Source organism: Coregonus clupeaformis, unplaced genomic scaffold (assembly GCF_020615455.1).
Source record: "Coregonus clupeaformis isolate EN_2021a unplaced genomic scaffold, ASM2061545v1 scaf1085, whole genome shotgun sequence".
NCBI classification, from domain to species: Eukaryota; Metazoa; Chordata; class Actinopteri; order Salmoniformes; family Salmonidae; genus Coregonus; species Coregonus clupeaformis.
The window spans coordinates 83,638-105,649 of NW_025534539.1; the positions used below are offsets into that span (position 1 = coordinate 83,638).

Below are 22,012 nucleotides of genomic sequence, written 5' to 3' on the forward strand. Positions count from 1 at the left end.
GGACTGCCTGCGGTTGTGGTGGCCCTCACCTTAGGAATTAGTTATAGAGTGGATGATCCACTGGGTTACAGGCAGGAGGAATTGTGAGTCAATACCGTATTTTACTATACTATACTTTACTATACTGTATTGTATTGTACTATAGTGTACTTGAGCGACCCGGCTCAACATACAGTGAGGGGAAAAAAGTATTTGATCCCCTGCTGATTTTGTACGTTTGCCCACTGACAAAGAAATGATCAGTCTATAATTTTAATGGTAGGTTTATTTGAACAGTGAGAGACAAAATAACAAAACAAAAATCCAGAAAAACGCATGTCAAAAATGTTATAAATTGAAATAAGTATTTGACCCCTTTCAATCAGAAAGATTTCTGGCTCCCAGGTGTCTTTTATACAGGTAATCGAGCTGAGATTAGGAGCACACTCTTAAAAGGGAGTGCTCCTAATTTCAGCTTGTTACCTGTATAAAAGACACCTGTCCACAGAAGCAATCAATCAATCAGATTCCAAACTCTCCACCATGGCCAAGACCAAAGAGCTCTCCAAGGATGTCAGGGACAAGATTGTAGACCTACACAAGGCTGGAATGGGCTACAAGACCATCGCCAAGCAGCTTGGTGAGAAGGTGACACCAGTTGGTGCGATTATTCGCAAATGGAAGAAACACAAAAGAACTGTCAATCTCCCTCGGCCTGGGGCTCCATGCAAGATCTCACCTCGTGGAGTTGCAATGATAATGAGAACGGTGAGGAATCAGCCCAGAACTACACGGGAGGCAGCTGGGACCATAGTCACCAAGAAAACAATTGGTAACACACTACGCCGTGAAGGACTGAAATCCTGCAGCGCCCGCAAGGTCCCCCTGCTCAAGAAAGCACATATACAGGCCCGTCTGAAGTTTGCCAATGAACATCTGAATGATTCAGAGGAGAACTGGGTGAAAGTGTTGTGGTCAGATGAGACCAAAATCGAGCTCTTTGGCATCAACACAACTCGCCATGTTTGGAGGAGGAGGAATACTGCCTATGACCCCAAGAACACCATCCCCACCGTCAAACATGGAGGTGGAAACATTATGCTTTGGGGGTGTTTTTCTGCTAAGGGGACAGGACAACTTCACCGCATCAAAGGGACGATGGACGGGGCCATGTACCGTCAAATCTTGGGTGAGAACCTCCTTCCCTCAGCCAGGGCATTGAAAATGGGTCGTGGATGGGTATTCCAGCATGACAATGACCCAAAACACACGGCCAAGGCAACAAAGGAGTGGCTCAAGAAGAAGCACATTAAGGTCCTGGAGTGGCCTAGCCAGTCTCCAGACCTTAATCCCATAGAAAATCTGTGGAGGGAGCTGAAGGTTCGAGTTGCCAAACGTCAGCCTCGAAACCTTAATGACTTGGAGAAGATCTGCAAAGACGAGTGGGACAAAATCCCTCCTGAGATTAGTGCAAACCTGGTGGCCAACTACAAGAAACGTCTGACCTCTGTGATTGCCAAAAAGGGTTTTGCCACCAAGTACTAAGTCATGTTTTGCAGAGGGGTCAAATACTTATTTCCCTCATTAAAATGCAAATCAATTTATAACATTTTTGACATGTGTTTTTCTGGATTTCTTTGTTGTTATTCTGTCTCTCACTGTTCAAGTAAACCTACCATTAAAATCATGTCTTTGTCAGTGGGCAAACATACAAAATCAGCAGGGGATCAAATACTTTTTTCCCTCACTGTATTTCCTGGTTTGTGACCCACTGATACCGCCCCGGTGAGAGAGAGAGTAAGGCAGTCCAAGAGTTAACACACACAGGAACTTTATTCACACACAGGAGAAGATGCACATAGGGATGATTTTTGTAATCACGCATCCCATGCACACATGTCTACCCGCGCTCTGACACTGGAAAAAACACAGTTCAGGCCCGGCTAATACTGATACGCTAGAAAGTGCATGCAGCGGACCCGACTAGCCAGTGCTGGGCTAGCTTGGAGCATCTGACCAATCACAGGGTGCATGGTCAGTGCATGGGCAGAGTGTGGGGTGCATGGGAACAGTCTGATTGGCTGATGCCACGAGCTGGAAGTGATGGATATCGCTCACATGAACTGAACTGAACTCTATTGTATTATACTGTACTGTACTACCAATATATATGTGGGGCAATTGCTGTATAAAATGTTATAACTCATACTGTAAAAGGTTTTTCCCTGTCAATGTTCTTTTTAACGATGGCAAAGAGAATAAAAGTTAAAAAAAAGAATGATCCATTGTGTTGAAAGGTTTCTTGTTTACTTATGCCACCCACCATGTTTACTTTATACCACATTATTCAAATCACTGGTGTCCTGTTTTGTCTGTCAAAAAGTCCCACTCTCTAACTCATTCATTTGACCTTTCAGTTGCTGGCTTGCTGCCCTCGATCAGAGGGGAGACTTTGACTTCAAGCTGCCAATGTTTTGGGGGTTCCTGATCCCTGTGGCGTTCATGCTTATCTTCAACATGGTGGTGTTGGTATATTTTGTAGTTACCACATCCAAGACCAACCCACATATAACCAGGTAACATTAATGGGGGCATTTTGGGGGCGCAAAGTAGAACGTTGTAGTCATTAAGATCAGTCTTGATTTTAAATGCCTACTAATGAGCTTGTTAATTTTGTATTGTCTTTCAATTAAAACTTTTTATAAATAAAATGCATGCTTTTTTTTATTATTAATTCAGTCATTAGTAAGCAAATCATACTATTTGATGAGCACCATTCTCTAACCCACTCAGTCATTGGAAGCATAATGTTACTTATACCACAGCATTACAGCAGTCTATGATAGCAATCTATAAGCATGTTGGTTATATTTCCCAGTACAAGACACACATCGATGAAGAAGAAATTCCTCAGTAGCTTTTCTCTGGCTGTGGTGCTCGGTCTCTCCTGGATCCTGGGCTATCTGTTGCTCATTACACAGAACCAGACCATGTACACCATACTCAACATCTCCTTCTGTGTACTCACCACCACTCAGGTAGTAAATGTATGCACTCACTACTGTAAGTCGCTCTGGATAAGAGAGTCTGCTAAATGACTAAAATGTTAAATATAAATACTAGTGTACTATTGTACCACAGAATCCAGACATGATTGAAAACTAGACAGCTACTAAACATTAATAAATTCTGCTGCTCTTTATAGAAACGCTACCTTTTGTTTGTACGTGTTTATTCCTGAAAATACTTGATTATGTCTTTGTGTTTTTGTTTTCGCTCCACAGGGCTTGCAGGTTTTCATTCTGTTCACAGCAAGAACAGCAATTGTCAAGAAAACGATGTCAAGTGCTTTGAAATCTGTCTCAAGCGCTGGGATCCCTCTTCACACCAAGAAGTTCAGTCTATGGCGAGGCGAGCAAAGTGAAAAAGTAGAATCATACACACAGCTGGACACTGATCTGTCATTTCCACCTTGTTCCTCACAGACATCTAACTGATGGGCTGCAAGTTCAACCTCTGTTGGAAAATATCTCATATACCGCCACTATTTCCTATAATATACAGAATAATACACACCATTTTGTATCAATGTATTTTTACTGTAAATTCCCTCAGAAGTTGTGTTGTCCAAGGATTTTTGGGCTATGCACATACTGTATATACATACTGTATGTGTTTTTTGAAATATAACTGTTTTGAATAAAACTGTGATTATTCTCTTTGAATCGAATGTTTGTTTCAGTATTTTTTGTGAGAAATTACACTACTTTACACAATATCCCAGAAAATATCTTTAGACAGTGTAGCCTAGGGATGTCAAACTACATAATTTTCCCTGCGGGCCACGTTCGTTCTTTACCAAGGCCGCACTTAAAATGTATGAACCTTTTACTGCAGTGGGCTAAATCAGGGTCACACAGAGTGATTCTTGGTTGGTAACAAATCTACCTTCAAACAAAAGTATACACCACACACACATGGTTATGGGCTTAAAAAAAGAAGACACCTGTACAATGCCAGATATAGAGTTGAAATCTATGCCATTTTGAGTTTCCATCCTAATATTACACTTTATATACATCACAGAAGACTGAAATATAACAAAACTGTTTGACATAGAAACACCAGATTTTCATCCTCATAAAATGAAAAACGTATTAATTATGAAATGATTAATAACATTCCACCCATGAGGCCAAAGAGGGCACTTTTGGTCATTGACTGCAGGAAAGGGCTACAAAGCTTCTGCTCCACCAGCCTATATAGCTCAGGCAACAAGCTCCAGCTGCCAATTACATCTGTGGTAGTACAAGGCAACAAAGCAGGTCAGGCTCTGATGCTGCGGGACAGCAAGGATGAGAGGGTTCGCCAGCCAGAGATCAAGGAGGTATGACAGGCTCAGGAGAGGGAAGAAAGCAGGCATGTCAGAGGGAGGTATGAAAGGCTGAGGAAGAAAGCAGGTATGTCAGGGGGTGGTATGAAAGGCTGAGGAAGAAACCAGGCATGTCAGAGGGAGGTATGAAAGGCTGAGGAAGAAAACAGACATGTCAGAGGGAGGTATGAAAGGCTCAGGAAGAAAGCAGGCATGTCAGAGGGAGGTATGAAAGGCTCAGGAAGAAAGCAGGCATGTCAGAGGGAGGTATGAAAGGCTGAGGAAGAAAGCAGGCATGTCAGAGGGAGGTATGAAAGGCTGAGGAAGAAAGCAGGAATGTCAGAAGGAGGTATGAAAGGCTGAGGAAGAAAGCAGGCATGTCAGAGGGAGGTATGAAAGGCTGAGGAAGAAAGCAGGCATGTCAGAGGGAGGTATGAAAGGCTGAGGAAGAAAACAGGCATGTCAGAAGGAGGTATGAAAGGATGAGGACTAAACCAGGCATGTCATGGGGAGGTATGAAAGGCTGAGGAAGAAAGAAGGCATGTCAGAGGGAGGTATGAAAGGTTGAGAAAGAATGCAAAACATTTCTGCAGCATTGAAGGTCTCCAAGAAGACAGTGGCCTCCATCATTCTTAAATGGAAGAAGTTTGGAACCACAAAGACTCTTTCTGGAGCTGGCCGCCTGGCCAAACTGAGCAATTGGGAGAGAAGGGCCTTGGTGAGGGAGGTGACCAAGAACCCGGTGGTCATTCTGACAGAGCTCCAGAGTTATTCTGTGGAGATGGGAGAACCTTCCAGAAGGACAACCATCCCTGCAGACGGAAGCCACTCCTCAGTAAAAGGCACATGATAGCCCGCTTGAAAGAAGGAGTAGCGATTACAGTGTCGTCCGGCTCATAGAAGGCACAGGGTGGCGAGTACCTGTCAGGTGAGCCGACAGCGATGTATTTTAGATATTATACTTCCTCACAGATAGTCCTCTATCCAGCGCTTTTGGAATTTTCAGGCTGCCTGAATGTCTAGGTTTTGTTAAGATCACTTTTAGCAAGCTGGGCAGAGTGAAGAGACTATAAATGTTGATCCATTATCATTTCAACACAATTTCGATTTGGTTTGAGTCATTTCACTGTCGTTTGAGATAAAAAAAAATTATAATAATCAGAAGAATGAAATGAATTATTCTGGGCCGGATTGAATGGGCTCGCGGGCCCATATCCAATCGATACTAGCCTAAACTAGACCTAGGAAAAACAAGAGTACAGTAGTTGCCTAAAGAATGACTGTGACCTAAAGGGGTGATGTTGATGTCACCAGGAATTATGAAGTTCACACTGTACTGTATATCTGCGTTGTGCTCCTCAAACAAAGTCTGATGTAGAGTTTATACTAATTCTTATTTACATATGATTTGGTTTTCCTCTACCTCAACAGGCACTATTATTGTCACTATATATGACAGTTAGGATATCTCCTTAGTAGGGTTGCAATGGTCCATGAATTTACAATAAATTACATGGTTTTCCCAAAATCCTGGTTGGAGGTTTCCCTGTGTCAGGAAGGAATAAGCAGGAAATCCTGAATCCTCAAACCATGATTTTTGGATAACCAGGGAATTTATTGAAAGTTACTGGAATTTTGCAACACTACTCATTAGGTACCCAGCGGTGTATCACATTCCCACCATTAGTAAGTCTCAATGCATTGAAGTATGCATGTCACTGTGTATTTATTCCTTCTGTCACTATGTCTATTTTTGATGTTTAACTCTGCATTGTTGGAAAGGGACCCAAAAGTAAGCATTTCACTGTTAGTCTACACCTGTTGTTCACGAAGCATGTGACAAATAAAATATGATTAGATGTTGACGAAGCCTCCTCTGTCTCTACCTTCAACTGCCATGTTGTGGCGCCAATAGTCTTCCTCTAAAGGGGGATTTCTTATGGATAGTGGAATGGTCCATCTAAACTGTTCACCGGTCTTCCTCATTAATGTGCAGATAGGTAGAGATGTTTATAAAAACACTTTTAGCATATTCACTTTCGCTTATAGACTGTATGTCTAATTTCAAGAATTCAAGGTTCATTTGTTTCATAAGGTTCATTTAGGGGTACATTCTTAGAGAACTGCTAAACATTTTGCCCACAATTATAGGGAAAAAAGTGACAGTTCAATAAAAAGTGTTTCTTTATTATTAATGAGTGGTCCCGGGTTCAATCCCCGGGACCACCCATACGTAAAAATGTATGCACACATGACTGTAAGTCGCTTTGGATAAAAGCGTCTGCTAAATGGCATATTATATTATATAGGGCTACATTCTTGGAGAACTACTATACATTTTGCCAAAAGAAGTGACAGTTCAATAAAAAGTGTTTATTTATTATTAAAAACAATGAGTTCAGCCTTTGAGCCTTCATTAGGGCCATGCACCTTGGTTGGACTGCAAAGAGCGACAGACTGTATACTTTTATTTTGCATACTTTTATTTTGCATGTCGGTTAGAGTCAAAGTAAGTGAACACATCTCAGTGAGCTGTTGTGTGCGAACCATCCCTCATGTTTGGCATCAGCGGAGGGTTCTCAGGATGTACACTGACTGGTAACAGTGAGTGAAGGGCTGACATGGCTCGTCTGCCCTTTTTTATGTGCACATGATCTGGCTCCTCTTAGCTGCCCAGGTGACGGTGAGCCAGCTGAACCTGGTGTCCCACAGCGTGGTGGCTGCTCCCTACCAGTGGGAGTACCCCTACCTGCTCAGTATCATCCCCTCCCTCTTCAGCTTCATGGCCCTGCCCAAAAACAACATCAGCTACCTGGTGATCTCCATGATCAGTGCTGGGCTCTTCTGCATAGCGCCGCTCATCTACGGGGCTATGGAGATGTTCCCGGTGGTGAATCCAATGTTTTTAGATTTGTGGGTGAAGTAGTGAAGGACTGTACACTTCAGGAGGAAGGAGATATTACTGGGACGTACCCATGACTAGGTCAGGGCATGATGTGGCCTTAATGAGAGGAGCCTTCCAGAACTGTAAAGGAACAGGGAAAGGGTTAAGAGAAGGGAAGAGCAGTGGTCAGATTGAGCCCATATGGTTGTGTGCTGGTGTCAATGCACATGTTCATGTTGACAGTACTCAACAATTCAATTGTTTCTAAATGACATGTACATTGTTAAATAACAATAAAATGGGTATGCTGCGGCAGCTTTGCATCTATTGTCTATTTCATTAATTACATGAATTAATCACAACAATGTAAAGGCACCATTTGTCATCTCTGCAGTTGGGTTCATCTTTCCTATTACCATGGTTCCTTTAGAAACAAGTGCCTTTCATTGGAACTGTTTACTCTCAGTATACGATGAGCTTTGTGTTACATGCACCTCAGCATAGTACCCATGCTCTAGAACAGCCTTTCCCATTTTGGTTTTTGTTCTAGCACTACATTGCTGATTCAAATAACCTAACCTTGACGATGAGTTGGTTATTTGAATTAACTGTGTAGTGCTAGTGCAAAAACCAAAACATGCACCCAGGGAGGCCCCAGGACCGAGTTTGGGAAACCTTGTTCAAGAGAAGTCTACCGTCTAGTGCCCTCAAAATCTAATCCAGACCTCCAAGCCAGTTCCATTGCTTTTCAAAAAAAAATATTCCCCTCTAATCAGGAAATCTAATTACACCTGCTCTAGTGGAAAAAAGTTGTTCTGTTTACCGAAACATGTACTGTACCTTCCCAGCTGCAACCAAGAATGTTTTGCATAGAAAAGGGTAATGCTATTGGTTGACTGGTCCTGACAGGTGAAGAGCAGAGCAGCATAAGACCAACAGACGTCCTAATAATGTTCAGTCTGCTTACACTGCATGCCTGGAAACAGCAGAGATGAAGGAGCTATGGATTATGGCTGTCTTTGCTACAGGTAAGACTTGCTCTATATTTGATTTATTCAGGGTGATTTAAGATGTTCAGATGTACACTGAGTGGACAAAACATTAAGAACACATGCACTTTCCATGACATACGGTGCTTTCGGATAGTATTCAGACCCCTTCACTTTTTCCACATTTTGTTACGTTACAGCCTTATTCTAAAATTGACTTTTTTTAAAAAATTCTTCATCAATATACACACAATACTCCATAATGACAAAGCAAAAACAGGTTTTTAGACATTTTTGCTAATTAATAACAAAAAATAAACAGAAATATTACATTTACATAAGTATTCAGACCCTTTACTCAGTACTTTGTTAAAACACCTTTGCCAGATATTACAGCATCGAGTCTTAGGTATGACGCTACAAGCTTTTACTGAGGAGTGGCTTCCGTCTGGCCATTCTACCATGAAGGCCCGATTGGTGGAGTGCTGCAGAGATGGTTGTCCTTCTGGAAGTTTCTCCCATCTCCATAGAGGAACTCTAGAGCTCTGTCAGAGTAACCATCGGTTCTTGGTCACCTCCCTGACCAAGGCCCTTTTCCCCCGATTGCTCAGTTTGGCCAGGCGGCCAGCTCAGGAAGAGTCTTGGTGGTCCCAAACTTCTTCCATTTAAGAATGATGGATTGGGGACCTTCAATGCTGCAGACATTGTTTGGTACCCTTCCCAAGATTTGTGCCTCGACACAATCCTGTCTCGGAGCTCTACAGACAATTCCTTCGACCTCAAGGCTTGGTTTTTGCTCTAACTGTGGAACCTTATATAGACAGGTGTGTGCCTTTCCATGTCCAATCAATTGAATTTACCACAGGTGGACGCCAATCAAGTTGTAGAAACAGCTTAAGGATGGTCAATGGAAACAAGATGCACCTGAGCTCAATTTCGAGTCTCATAGCAAATACTTATGTAAATACGTTATTTCTGTCATCAATCTGAAACCTTTTCGAAGGCCAGGTGAATCCAGGTGAAAGCAATGATCCCTTATTGATGTCACTTGTTAAATCCACTTCAATCAGTGTAGATGAAGGTGAGGAGACAGGTTAAAGAAGGATTTGTAAGCCTTGAGACAATTAGGAATGGATTGTGTATGTGTGCCATTCAGAGGGTGAATAGGCAAGACAAAACGGGGTGTGGTAGTAGGTGCCAGGCGCACCAGTTTGTGTCAAGAACTGCAACGCTGCTGGGTTTTTCACGTTCAACATTTTCCTGTGTGTTTCAAGAATGGTTCACCACCCAAAGGACATCCAGCCAACTTGACACAACTGTGGGAAGCATTGGAGTCAACATGGGCTAGCATCCCTGTGAAATGCTTTCGACACCTTGTAGAGTCCATGTCCTGATGAATTGAGACTGTTCTGAGGGGAAAAGTGTGTGTGTGTGTGTGTGTGTGAAGGTGTTCCTACTGTTTGGTATAATCAGTGTATGATGCTGTTGTTTAGTTTCTCGTATGATTGAGAATTGTCTAGGAAAATTCCTTTCACTTCAGATGTGCAAAAATGTATGACACAATTTATTTATCAATTGATTATTACCAATTTATGACCTCACTGTTTTTACAGTTTGGTTTATGAATTTTTAAGTTTTGTTTATAGTTAATGGTTGAATTATGTTTTGTCTGTTTGCTGCAAGGGATACAATAGCATCAATAAAGACATTGTTTCAGACTTTATTTTAATCCAAACATTATTTAGATTTACTGTTAAGCAGTTGTTTACATACTGTGAATAGACTACTGTCAGGTCTCAGATACAGTTGATAACAGAGTAGCCTTTGCTATCAAATGTCTACCGTTTATTGGCAGTGATAATGACTTAATTATCTCATAAAGTACAGAAGAAAACATTTCTACACTGCTTAACAAACAATGAAACTGGAACAACATGGATCATCTGCTATGCTTATAGCAATTGACACTATGTACCCTTGTTTATGTGGTTTACTGAGGTGTATATATATATTTTTGGGGCAGTCTCTTTGCTACAGGGGGATCTCACCACATCCTCTGCCATTCCAACCACCATTGACATAACTACTCCAGCCACCTCTCCCACCACAACCCCTCCTCTGGTCTGTATCAAAGGTGGTGAGCTGGAGAGTGGATACTGTATCTGTCCTGATGAGTGGGCCTCTATCCCTGTCACCAGTACCACTCTCCCCACCACCTCTACCCCTACCCCCACCACCACTTCTCCCACCACCTCTCCCACCACCACCTCTCCCACCACCACCTCTCCCACCACCACCACCTCTCCCACCACCTCACCCACCACAACCCCTCCTCTGGTCTGTATCAATGGTGGTGAGCTGGAGAGTGGAGACTGTATCTGTCCTGATGAGTGGACCGGAGAGACCTGTTCAGAGGGTAAATCCACACACTTACACTATACCTAACCCTGGATCTCACATTCACAGTACAGACCACTACACTACTCTTAACCCTGGATCTCACATTCAGAGTCCACAACACTATTCCTTGGATCTCACATTCAGAATGGATATTTCATGTTTAGTCATACATTTGGTCCATGTTGAAATGTATTTTACTTCGATAGAGAATTTCTGCATTTCCACCATCAAGGATGGATTCTCCTTCCCAAGAACAATAGTTGACTTGTCTGCTTATTCAGAACAACTGTGTGGTGAGGAGACAACCAGTGGTATGTTGCTTTTATTCACCTTAAATGACAAAAATGTATTAATCTGTTACAGTCCTAATTAATGTTGCATTAGGTAACACAAAATCTTGAGTATCTTTTTATATTGGTTCCTCCAGCCGGATTACCAGCAGCCTTAGCAAGATGTTTGAATGACATTGGATCTCCGATGTTTGGTTATCCTGTGGAGTTGGACTGTGAATTGACCCTCAGTGACATTCAAGGAAATGTCAGTCAATATTATTTTTATTTATGATCCTGATTTATGACAAGTCTCAATTTTGCGTTCTTCTTTCTTTGGGTCAGTTACAGTTATCATTATGAGGAGTCGATCTTACAGTTTGAAGATCAGTAACAACTGGCTTTTACCTTCAGCTCATATATTCTGTTCCTTTATTCTGCTTAACAGTTGATGAGGAACATTCTTTTTTTTCTTTCTTGTGTTTTACATTACATTTAGTCATTTAGCAGACACTCTTATCCAGAGTGACTTACAGTAGTGAGTGTATACATTTTTATACTGGTCCCCCGTGGGAATCGAACCCACAACCCTGGCGTTGCAATTGCCTTGCTCTACCAACTGAGCCACGTAGTTAGTATTGTCAATTTTAATATCCAAATGTACTCACAGTTCAACATGTTCCTGCCACTTATACAAAAACAATACAATACTACACTAAATAAAAATCATTCTCTCTCCCTATTCAGATCTCCAGCAGTTCAAGTGATTTAGCACAGCTAGCCTTCAGTACTCAGATCCTGACCTCCCAACCAGAGCTGCTATCAGCTGACAACATCACCACAGCAGCTCAGATAGCTAACACGCTGCTTCAGTCTGTAAATATCACAGAGGTATAACATCTTTTGGAGTCAAGTCGTGTCTATGACATATTCTGGAGATAAACGTGAGGTTGTTATTGCAGTGATTTGAACACTTGAGGGTCATCCCCTGGTTTTGATTATGTTGCAGGACATCGCAGTGGCAGCTGTAACTACCATCAGTCAGCTGCTGAATGCCAGGAAGGAGAGTGCAAAGGAGAGAGACGCTGTCCAAAGGTGTGTGTATGTGTTTCTGCATATGTTTGAGTTTATGCGTGTCTGCATGGGTGCATGTAAACAAATTATTTTCTGTGTTTCGCTCCCAGCCTCACAGAGACCCTGGATAAGTTTTCCCTGGACCAGCAGAATAATGTGTCCTTGGTTCAGCCCAACCTGGTAGTCCTGTCTGTCCAAGTACCAAGTGACACAGTAGGGATCCAGTTTACTGCTCCGACTGGTGGGTGGGACTGCTAGTGAACCTACATACTGGCATTTAAAGTGATAGTTTATACAGTGGGGAGAACAAGTATTTGATACACTGCCGATTTTGCAGGTTTTCCTACTTACAAAGCATGTAGAGGTCTGTAATTTTTTATCATAGGTACACTTCAACTGTGAGAGATGGAATCTAAAACAAAAATCCAGAAAATCACATTGTATGATTTTTAAGTAATTAATTAGCATTTTATTGCATGAGATAAGTATTTGATACATCAGAAAAGCAGAACTTAATATTTGGTACAGAAACCTTTGCACACACTGCAGCAGGGATTTTGGCCTACTACTCCATACAGACCTTCTCCAGATCCTTCAGGTTTCGGGGCCGTCGCTGGGCAATACAGACTTTCCCCTCCCTCCAAAGATTTTCTATTAGACTCAGGTCTGGAGACAGGCTAGGCCACTCCAGGACCTTGAGATGCTTCTTACGGAGCCACTCCTTAGTTGCCCTGGCTGTGTGTTTCGGGTCGTTGTCATGCTGGAAGACCCAGCCACGACCCATCTTCAATGCTCTTACTGATGGAAGGAGGTTGTTGGCCATGATCTCGCGATACATGGCACCATCCATCCTCCCCTCAATACGGTGCAGTCGTCCTGTCCCCTTTGCAGAAAAGCATCCCCAAAGAATGATGTTTCCGGCTCCATGCTTCATGGTTGGGATGGTGTTCTTGGGGTTGTACTCATCCTTCTTCTTCCTCCAAACACGGCGAGTGGAGTTTAGACCAAAAAGCTCAATTTTTGTCTCATCAGACCACATGACCTTCTCCCATTCCTCCTGTGGATCATCCAGATGGTCATTGGAAAACTTCAGACGGGCCTGGACATGCGCTGGCTTGAGCAGGGGGACCTTGCGTGCGCTGCAGGATTTTAATCCAAGACGGCATGGTGTGTTACTAATGGTTTTCTTTGAGACTGTGGTCCCAGCTCTCTTCAGGTCATTGACCAGGTCCTGCCGTGTAGTTCTGGGCTGATCCCACACCTTCCTCATGATCATTGATGCCCCACGAGGTGAGATCTTGCATGGAGCCCCAGACCGAGGGTGATTGACCGTCATCTTGAACTTCTTCCATTTTCTAATAATTGCGCCAACAGTTGTTGCCTTCTCACCAAGCTGCTTGCCTATTGTCCTGTAGTCCATCCTTGTGCAGGTTTACAATTTTATCCCTGATGTCCTTACACAGCTCTCTGGTGTTGGCCATTGTGGAGAGGTTGGAGTCTGTTTGATTGAGTGTGTGGACAGGTGTCTTTTGTACAGGTAACGAGTTCAAACAGGTGCCGTTAATACAGGTAATGAGTGGAGAACAGGAGGGCTTCTTAAAGAAAAACTAACAGGTCTGTGAGAGCCGGAATTCTTACTGGTTGGTAGGTGATCAAATACTTATGTCATGCAATAAAATGCAAATTAATTACTTAAAAATTATACAATGTGATTTTCTGGATTTTTGTTTTAGATTCCGTCTCTCACAGTTGAAGTGTACCTATGATAAAAACTACAGACCTCTACATGCTTTGTAAGTAGGAAAACCTGCAAAATCGGCAGTGTATCAAATACTTGTTCTCCCCACTGTGTCTGTGTTAACAGACTGGTTAAACTTCTTAAAATCTTATTTTTCATATGTTTCTCCTCTACTGTTGGTCAATAAGGTTTGGTATGGATTTGATTTGTTGTACTACAGACAAGTACAGAACAGTGGAGGCTGCTGAGGGGAGGACGGCTCATAATAATGGTTGGAACGGAGCGAATGGAATGGCATAAAACACATGGAAAACACGTGTTTGATGTATTTGATACCATTCCACTGATTCCGCTCCAGCCGTTACCATGAACCCGTCCTCCCCAATTAAGGTGCCACCAACCTCCTGTGGTACAGAAGGAACACTATATTGTTCAGCTTTAAATTTATAAATCAAATTAATCTCCTCCAGGAAGATCTGGTCATTTTGTGGCCAACAGAATTAATCTCATCACTAATACCTCTGAACTGATAGCTAACAAAGGAGGTGCTACCGTTGTCCAGATTGTTATCAAATTCCCACCAGGTGAGCCAATGTTGGTATAATTACAAACATAGTGTATAAACTCAAGCTTCAATTCCCTTATACAGCTTTCACCAAGAGTGCTTAACTGCTCTTTGTGTATATGAAGTCCTGATATGAACAACAATCTCTCTCTTTCTCTCCCACCTTTCTCTCTTTCTCACTTTCTCCCTCTCTCTCCCCTCTATCTCCTTCACTCCACTCAGTTTTACGTAATAAAAACACAAACTACTCCATTGGTTTTGTGCTCTACCAAAATGACCGGTTCTTCAGGTCCAGGACTTTCAGAGCTTCTTCAGGAACCAGCAGAAGGGTCATCTCTGCTAACCTTGGACAAGTGTCTGGGCTGCATGTTGAGATGCTCTTCAAGCACACAGTAAGATTTCTATTGGAATCAGTAAACGCATAGTGGTCCAAATTCTCTGGGAAATTTAATGGGAAGTTTTCCATTACGTACAGTACATTCGGAAAGTATTCAGACCCATTCACTTTTTCAACATTTTGTTACGTTACAGCCTTATTCTAAAATTGATTAAATGATTTTTTTCCTCATCAATCTACACACAATACCCCATAATGACAAAGCAAAAACAGGTTTTTAGAAATGTTTGTACATTTATTAAAAATAAATAACTGAAATATTACATTTACATAAGTATTCAGACCCTGTACTCAGTACTTTGTTGAAGCACCTTTGGCAGTGATTACAGCCTTGAGTATTCTTGGGCATGACGCTGCAAGCTTGGCACACCTGTATTTGGGAAGTTTCTCCCATTCTTCTCTACAAATCCTCTCAAGCTCTGTCAGGTTGGATGGGGAGCGTCGCTGCACAGCTATTTTCAGGTCTCTCCAGAGATGTTCGATCGGGTTCAAGTCCAGGCTCTGGCTGGGCCACTCAAGGACATCCAGAGACTTTTCCGGTAGCCACTCCTGCATTGTCTTGGCTGTGTGCTTAGGGTCGTTGTCCTGTTGGAAGGTGAACCTTCGCCCCAGTCTGAGGTCCTGAGCGCTCTGGAGCAGGTTTTCATCAAGGATCTCTCTGTACTTTGCTCCGTTCAACTTTCCCTCAATCCTGACTAGTCACACTGCCGCTGAAAAACATCCCCACAGCATGATGCTGCCACCACCATGCTTCACCGTAGGGATGGTGCCAGGTTTCCTCCAGACGTGACGCCTGGCATTCAGGCCAAAGGGTTCAGTCTTGGTTTCATCAGACCAGAGAATCTTGTTTCTCATGGTCTTAGAGTCCTTTAGGTGCCTTTTAGCAAACTCCAAGTGGGCTGTCATGTGCCTTTTACTGAGGAGTGGCTTCCGTCTGGCCACTCTACCATAAAGGTCAGATTGGTGGAGTGCTGCAGAGATGGTTGTCCTTCTGGAAGGTTCTCCCATCTCCACAGAGGAACTCTGGCGCTCCCTGACCAAGGCCCTTCTCCCCCGATTGCTCAGTTTGGCTGGGCGGCCAGCTCTAGGAAGAGTCTCTATGGTTCCAAACTTCTTCCATTTAAGAATGATGGAGGCCACTGTGTTCTTGGGGACATTCAATGCTGCAGACATTTTTTGATACCCTTCCCCAGATATGTGCCTCGACACAATCCTGTATCGGAGCTCTACGGACAATTCCTTCGACCTCATGGCTTGGTTTTTGCTCTGACATGCACTGTCAACTGTGGGACCTCATATAGACAGGTGTGTGCCTTTCCAAATAATGTCCAATCAAAAGAATGTACCACAAGTGGATCCCAATCAAGTTGTTGAAACATCTCAAGGATGATCAATGGAAACGGGATGCACCTGAGCTCAATTTCACGTATCATAGAAAAGGGTCTAAATACTTATGTAAATAAGATATTTCTGTTTTTTCTAAAAACCTGTTTTCGCTTTGTCATTATGGGGTATTGTGTTTAGATTGCTGAGGATCTATTTGTTATTTAATCAATTTTAGAAGAAGGCTGTAACGGCAAAAAAAAATTGAAAAAGTTAACGGGTCTGAATACTTTTCGAATGCACTGTAGGTCACGTGTCAAACTCATTGCACGGAGTACGTGATTGATAATTAAGGTCACTGATTAGTATGAAACTCCCCTCATCTGATTGTCTAGGTCTTAATTGAAAAGAAAAAAGAAAAACCAGCAGACACTAGGCCCTCCATTGAATGAGTTTGACACCCCTGATCTAAGTTATCCATTGACGCTTATCCGCCACAATGAACAAGGAAGCATATTTTGGCCAGTGAACAAGGAAGCATATGTTGTCTTGTATATAATATGATCTATCATAATTGAAACTTCTTCTTTCCCACATTTAAGTAATGACCTATTATATTTCACAATTGACTTAATTTTATTTTTTTAATGAGGAATTTTGTGAATGCATGTCTTTTGCTGAAGTATTATATTGAGTTTGTTTCTGTTCTCACTTCTCAGGCTGTCCCCAACGCCTCCCTCTATGACTTTGCCTGCGTGTGGTGGAACTACACGTTGAAAGACTGGAGCACCTATGGCTGCTCCAAAGTCAACAACTCAGAAGACGGCCTGCGATGTTTCTGTGATCACACCACTAACTTCGCTGTGCTTATGGTGAGTAGCTAGCTGCCTTCATCTTCCTTTAACTGACCACACTCTGACCTTTGGAAGGGGTTCCCAAACATTATTGGCCCACAACCCTGTTTTGATATCTGAAAATTCTCATGACCCAAACCATGTGAATTTTCTTTTGTAATTAAGAGCCAATGTTTACTTTTTTATATGGGGTTATGACAATCAATTGCAAAACATTCAGTATTTCTGATTGTATTCTCAACTCACCATCACATACTTTTAATGTGGGGCTATGACAGTCAATAGCAAATTGGCCTGACTTAATGTCTCTTATCTCATCACCACTAATGAGATGATGAGATCAGAGACATGATGCATGTCGCATTGGAGCTTCTCAAAGTCAGGGGGTGTGGTTGACAGTGCCCACCTCATCTCTGCTGTCACTTCCAACCTGGATCGATATTTGGTTTTAATGCAGACGAGTGCACTAAATCCAGCCTCACACAGATATTAGCGGGCAAAGGGTACCATGAGTTTTAATGCTCAGAAGGAGACGGCAGGGTATTCCCTTTGAGTGAGGAACCAAAATGGGTTATCTGCAGCATTCTGTCATATGACGGCTCGATTAGTTTTCATTTTCACTTACCGCTATGTCAACTGAGGCAGGATCACAGTCAAACAGATTTCTCTCCAATAAGAAATCTTTCCACTGAATCCACTGATTCGGTCACTCATCTGTAGAATGTTTTTTGTATTTCCCCTGCATGCTTGCGTTCAGTTTGTTCAGTTTCCCAAATGTGTCAGTTACATATGCAAGGGGACACATTTTCTTTTCATTACACAGAAAGTCAACAAAGTCTGTCTGTTTATTTGCCCACCATTCAATCCCATGGAATCCGTTTTTCTTCAGTATAGCCATGCAGCGCATCCTCTGTACAGTTTCATGCTCTATATGTCCTCGGGAATAGCATCCCCCGACATGTAGCGAACAAAAGTAAATGAATGGGCATCTCGGCCCTCAGAACTAACTTCAATTTGGAAAGCTGGAGAGTTTTTTAGTGGTTCAGTAGGTTTCATATTGATTGCTAGCTATAGCATTAATTCTTACTTTTACAGTGTTATCTGACAAAGGTATTGATGTGAGTTTCTGTGACTCGGCCTCCCCACACCTTGTTTTCACCATATCGATTGTGGCGGTAATATCTCTGAAATAGTGTGTGGTTTCATTCTGTAGTGGGCCTAGCCATTCCCCTGGGAATAGGGTGACCACATGTCCCAGATTGTGCGGGACAGTCCCGCATTTTGGCCCTTTATCAAGCAACTAAACAATCATGTCCCGCATTTTATCAACAAATTCAAACACCACCAATTTTAGAAAAAACGTTGATTTGTCCAATATTTCGGTCAGACATTCCAACCTGTCTCTTGCAGTCACATTGCGCTCATGACAGTTAATTTCCACCTTGATACTCACAGATTGTATAAAACATCTAATTGATTGGCTGCAAGTTCAACAATATCTCATAGTTAGGCCTCCTAACTGCTTACAAAGAGCTTCTGCTTAAGAGCTAGAAAAGTAGGTAAATAGCCACATTAGACTGAAAGATATAATCAAAGCAGCAGGAAGTTGAGTGCTGAGGGTGTTGCAGCAGCCCCTGAGAAATCACAATGACAAAATAATAATAATACATATTTTCACTAAAGTAGTGCATTGGGCCTTTACTAGTCCTGTATTAGCAGACCGATATAACCGTTTTATAGTGCGGGCAAAAAAATTAAACATGAAGAATCAGCATTCACAATTGACAGTGATGATGCATTGGCCTATTTTGAAATTATGTATCGGGTAGGCTACACTGTCCCGCAAAATCATCCTGTTGTCCCGCATTTGTGTATTTTAAATGTGGTCATCTTAAGTGGGAATGATTCAAGTGCAACGGTCAAGTGAGGCCTTTTCCCACGATCTAAGGGAGCTCTCTGGTTGAATTTTCAATTTCAATTTTTAAGGTTAACCACATTACAATGATTTTGAGATCCAAAGACAATGTGGTTTACCACAGCATATCCAGACACAAGAGGGAGATACATTTATACAGTATGACTGTGACAAACTTAGTGTTGAAATGTATTTTTTTATTTTCTTTCTACAGTCGTTCAGGAGGGATTTTAAATACGCTGATGCTCTAAACTGGATCACCACATTGGGATGCTCCATGTCCAGCATAGGGTTGAGTTTAACAATAACATTCCAGATCGTGACCCGGTAAGATCTTACAGGGTTCCAGAACCAATTCAAAATATTGGGTGCATCTCAATAGTGTGAAGAAGCCCTTTGTCTGATCCAACATGACTTGATAGGTGAAATCAATATGAAACCCACTATTAATGAACCAACACATCCATAACTACGCATCTAACTTCCCTAACATCTATCACCTATCCCCAGGAAAAAACGCAAAACCAACCCAACGGTCCTCTTAGTGAGCGTCTGCGTGTGTCTCCTGATTTTCACCCTCCTCTTCATGTTGGGAGTGGACAACCCTCATAAACAGCTGGAGAAACCTGAAATACAGGAGGCCAACATTCTCCCCTCGTCCGACACACACACAGAGCGGGACAGAGGCCCCTGTACTGCAGTCGCAGTCCTGCTGCAGTACTTCCTGTTGGGGACGTTCACCTGGAACACGCTGTACGCCACACATGTCTTCCTGATGATCAGAAACAGCCTGGCCACCAGCCCGTCACACTTCACAGCCTATACCGTGGCCATCGGATGGGGTAGGACAGCTTGGAGAAAAATAAAGTATTTTGTTGTTTCAGAAGCTTTGGCTGGCATTAGCCCTGGGCTCCTTGCACCAAAACGAATGCCGGGTTATATTTTCAGGCTCTAATAAGCCTGAAATAGAACTTAAAAGCAACTTGTATAGTGATGTTCTGTCTTTAGAGGATGTATGTGTAGTATATAATCTGTATATGTCTGCATGCTAATCTACCAGGAAATAACAACAACATTCTCTGTCCTTTAGGACTGCCTGCGGTTGTGGTGGCCCTCACCTTAGGAATTAGTTACAGAGTGGATAATCCACTGGGTTACAGGCAGGAGGAATTGTGAGTCAATACCGTATTTTACTGTACTATACATTACTACACTGTACTGTACTTCAAAGAGAGCGACCCGGCTCTACGTATTTACTGGTTTGTGAACCACTGCATGGGTAGAGTGTGGGGTGCATGGGGACAATCTGATTGGCTGAAGCCCCGAGCTGGAGGTGATCGATATCTCTCACGTGAACTGTACTGTATTGTACTATACTGTACTGTACTACCAATATCAATGTGGGGCAATTGCTGTATAAAATGTAATAACTCATACGGTAAAAGGTTTTCCCTATCAATTTTCGTATTGTATGCTTTTAACGATGGCAACAAGCAATTTAAAAAGTTGTAAAAACGAAACGAATGATCCATTGTATTGAACGGTTTCTTGTTTACTTATGCAATCCACCATGTTTACTTTATACCACGTTATTCAAATCACTGGTGTCCTGTTTTGTCTGTCACAGAGTCCCACTCTCTAACTCATTCATTTGTCCCCTCAGTTGCTGGCTTGCTGCCCTCGATCCAAACGGGAACTTTGACTTCAAGCTGCCAATGTTTTGGGGGTTCCTGATCCCTGTGGCGTTCATTCTTATCTTCAACATGGTGGTGTTGGTATATTTTGCAGTTACAACATCCAAGACCAACCCACATATAACCAGGTAACATTAATGAGGGCATTTTGGGGGCACAAAGTGGAAAGTTGTAGTCATAAAGATCAGTCTTGATTTAAATGCCTACTAACGAGCTTGTTAATTTTGTATTGTCTTTCAATTAAAACTTTTTATAAATAAAATGCATGCTTTTTTTATTATTAATTCAGTCATTAGTAACCAATTCATACTATTTAACGAGCACCATGCTCTAACCCACTCAGTCATTGGAAGCATACTGTTATTTTACCACAGCATTACAGGAGTCTATGATCGCAATCTAAGCATGTTGGTTATATTTCCCAGTACAAGACACACATCGATGAAGAAGAAGTTCCTCAGTAGCTTTTCTCTGGCTGTGGTGCTCAGTCTCTCCTGGATCCTGGGCTATCTGTTGCTCATTACACAGAACCAGACCATGTACACCATACTCAACATCTCCTTCTGTGTACTCACCACCACTCAGGTAGTAAATGTATGCACTCACTACTGTAAGTCGCTCTGGATAAGAGAGTCTGCTAAATGACTAAAATGTTAAATATAAAGACTAGTGTACTATTGTACCACAGAATCCAGACATGATTGAAAACTAGACACCTACTAAACATTAATAAATTCCGCTGCTCTTTATGGAAACGCTACCTTTTGTTTGTACTTGTGTGTTCCTGAAAATACTTGATAACATCTTTGTGTTTTTGTTTTCGCTCCACAGGGCTTGCAGATTTTCATTCTGTTCACAGCAAGAACAGAAATTGTCAAGGAAAAGATGTCAAGTTTTTTTTAATGTGTCTCTAGCGCTGGGATCCCTCTTCACACCAAGAAGTTCAGTCTATGGCGAGGCGAGCAAAGTGAAAAAGTAGAATCATACACACAGCTGGACACTGATCTGTCATTTCCACCTTGTTCCTCACAGACATCTAACTGATGGGCTGCAAGTTCAACCTCTGTTGTAAAATATCTCATAATATTGTACTGTAATATACAATATAATACACACACTATTTAGTATCAACGTACAATATATGTACAGTGAATTCCCTCAGAAGTTGTGTTGTCCAATGATTTTTTGAATTAATGTTTGCAATAAATCTGTGATTATTGTCTTTTAAGCTAATGTTTATTTATGTATTTATTAATTTTTTTGGGGGGGGGAATGGATCAGCTTAATATTGCAGATAGATTGTATCTTCTATCAATGTAATTGTCTGCATCACTTCCAATCCCCCATGTTTTTTTTTTGTTTGTTTTTTTTTATATATATACTCCCCTTTATTACTTTTCAACCCCACCATCCTTTCCCTACTTGGAGTAAATTAGTGAACAACAATGCCCAGGCCTCTACTTCCGGTCTATACTTACTATCTACACCTTATGGACAGAGTTAATTTTACAATAATTCTATTATATATATATTTTTTATTTATTTATAAAACATTTTTT

At 41.9% G+C, this 22,012-nt stretch overlaps 1 protein-coding gene and 1 long non-coding RNA gene across 2 annotated transcripts in view; both read left to right on the forward strand.

The window, feature by feature from the left end:
- LOC121547839 (adhesion G-protein coupled receptor G7-like) overlaps positions 1-21,684 on the forward strand; it is an 89,617-nt gene extending 67,933 nt beyond the window's left edge. Inside the window, exons 8-11 of the mRNA XM_045217506.1 lie at positions 2-83; positions 20,423-20,581; positions 20,879-21,038; positions 21,285-21,684. Coding sequence (XP_045073441.1) covers positions 2-83; positions 20,423-20,581; positions 20,879-21,038; positions 21,285-21,356 — 473 coding nt within the window. The 3' untranslated portion in view covers positions 21,357-21,684. The remainder of the gene's footprint in view (position 1; positions 84-20,422; positions 20,582-20,878; positions 21,039-21,284) is intronic.
- On the forward strand, positions 2,442-3,683 carry LOC123486238. The gene is made up of 3 exons (XR_006659298.1): positions 2,442-2,555; positions 2,858-3,017; positions 3,264-3,683. It is a non-coding gene; the product is annotated as an uncharacterized LOC123486238 (long non-coding RNA).
- Positions 21,685-22,012: the final 328 nt, after the last annotated feature.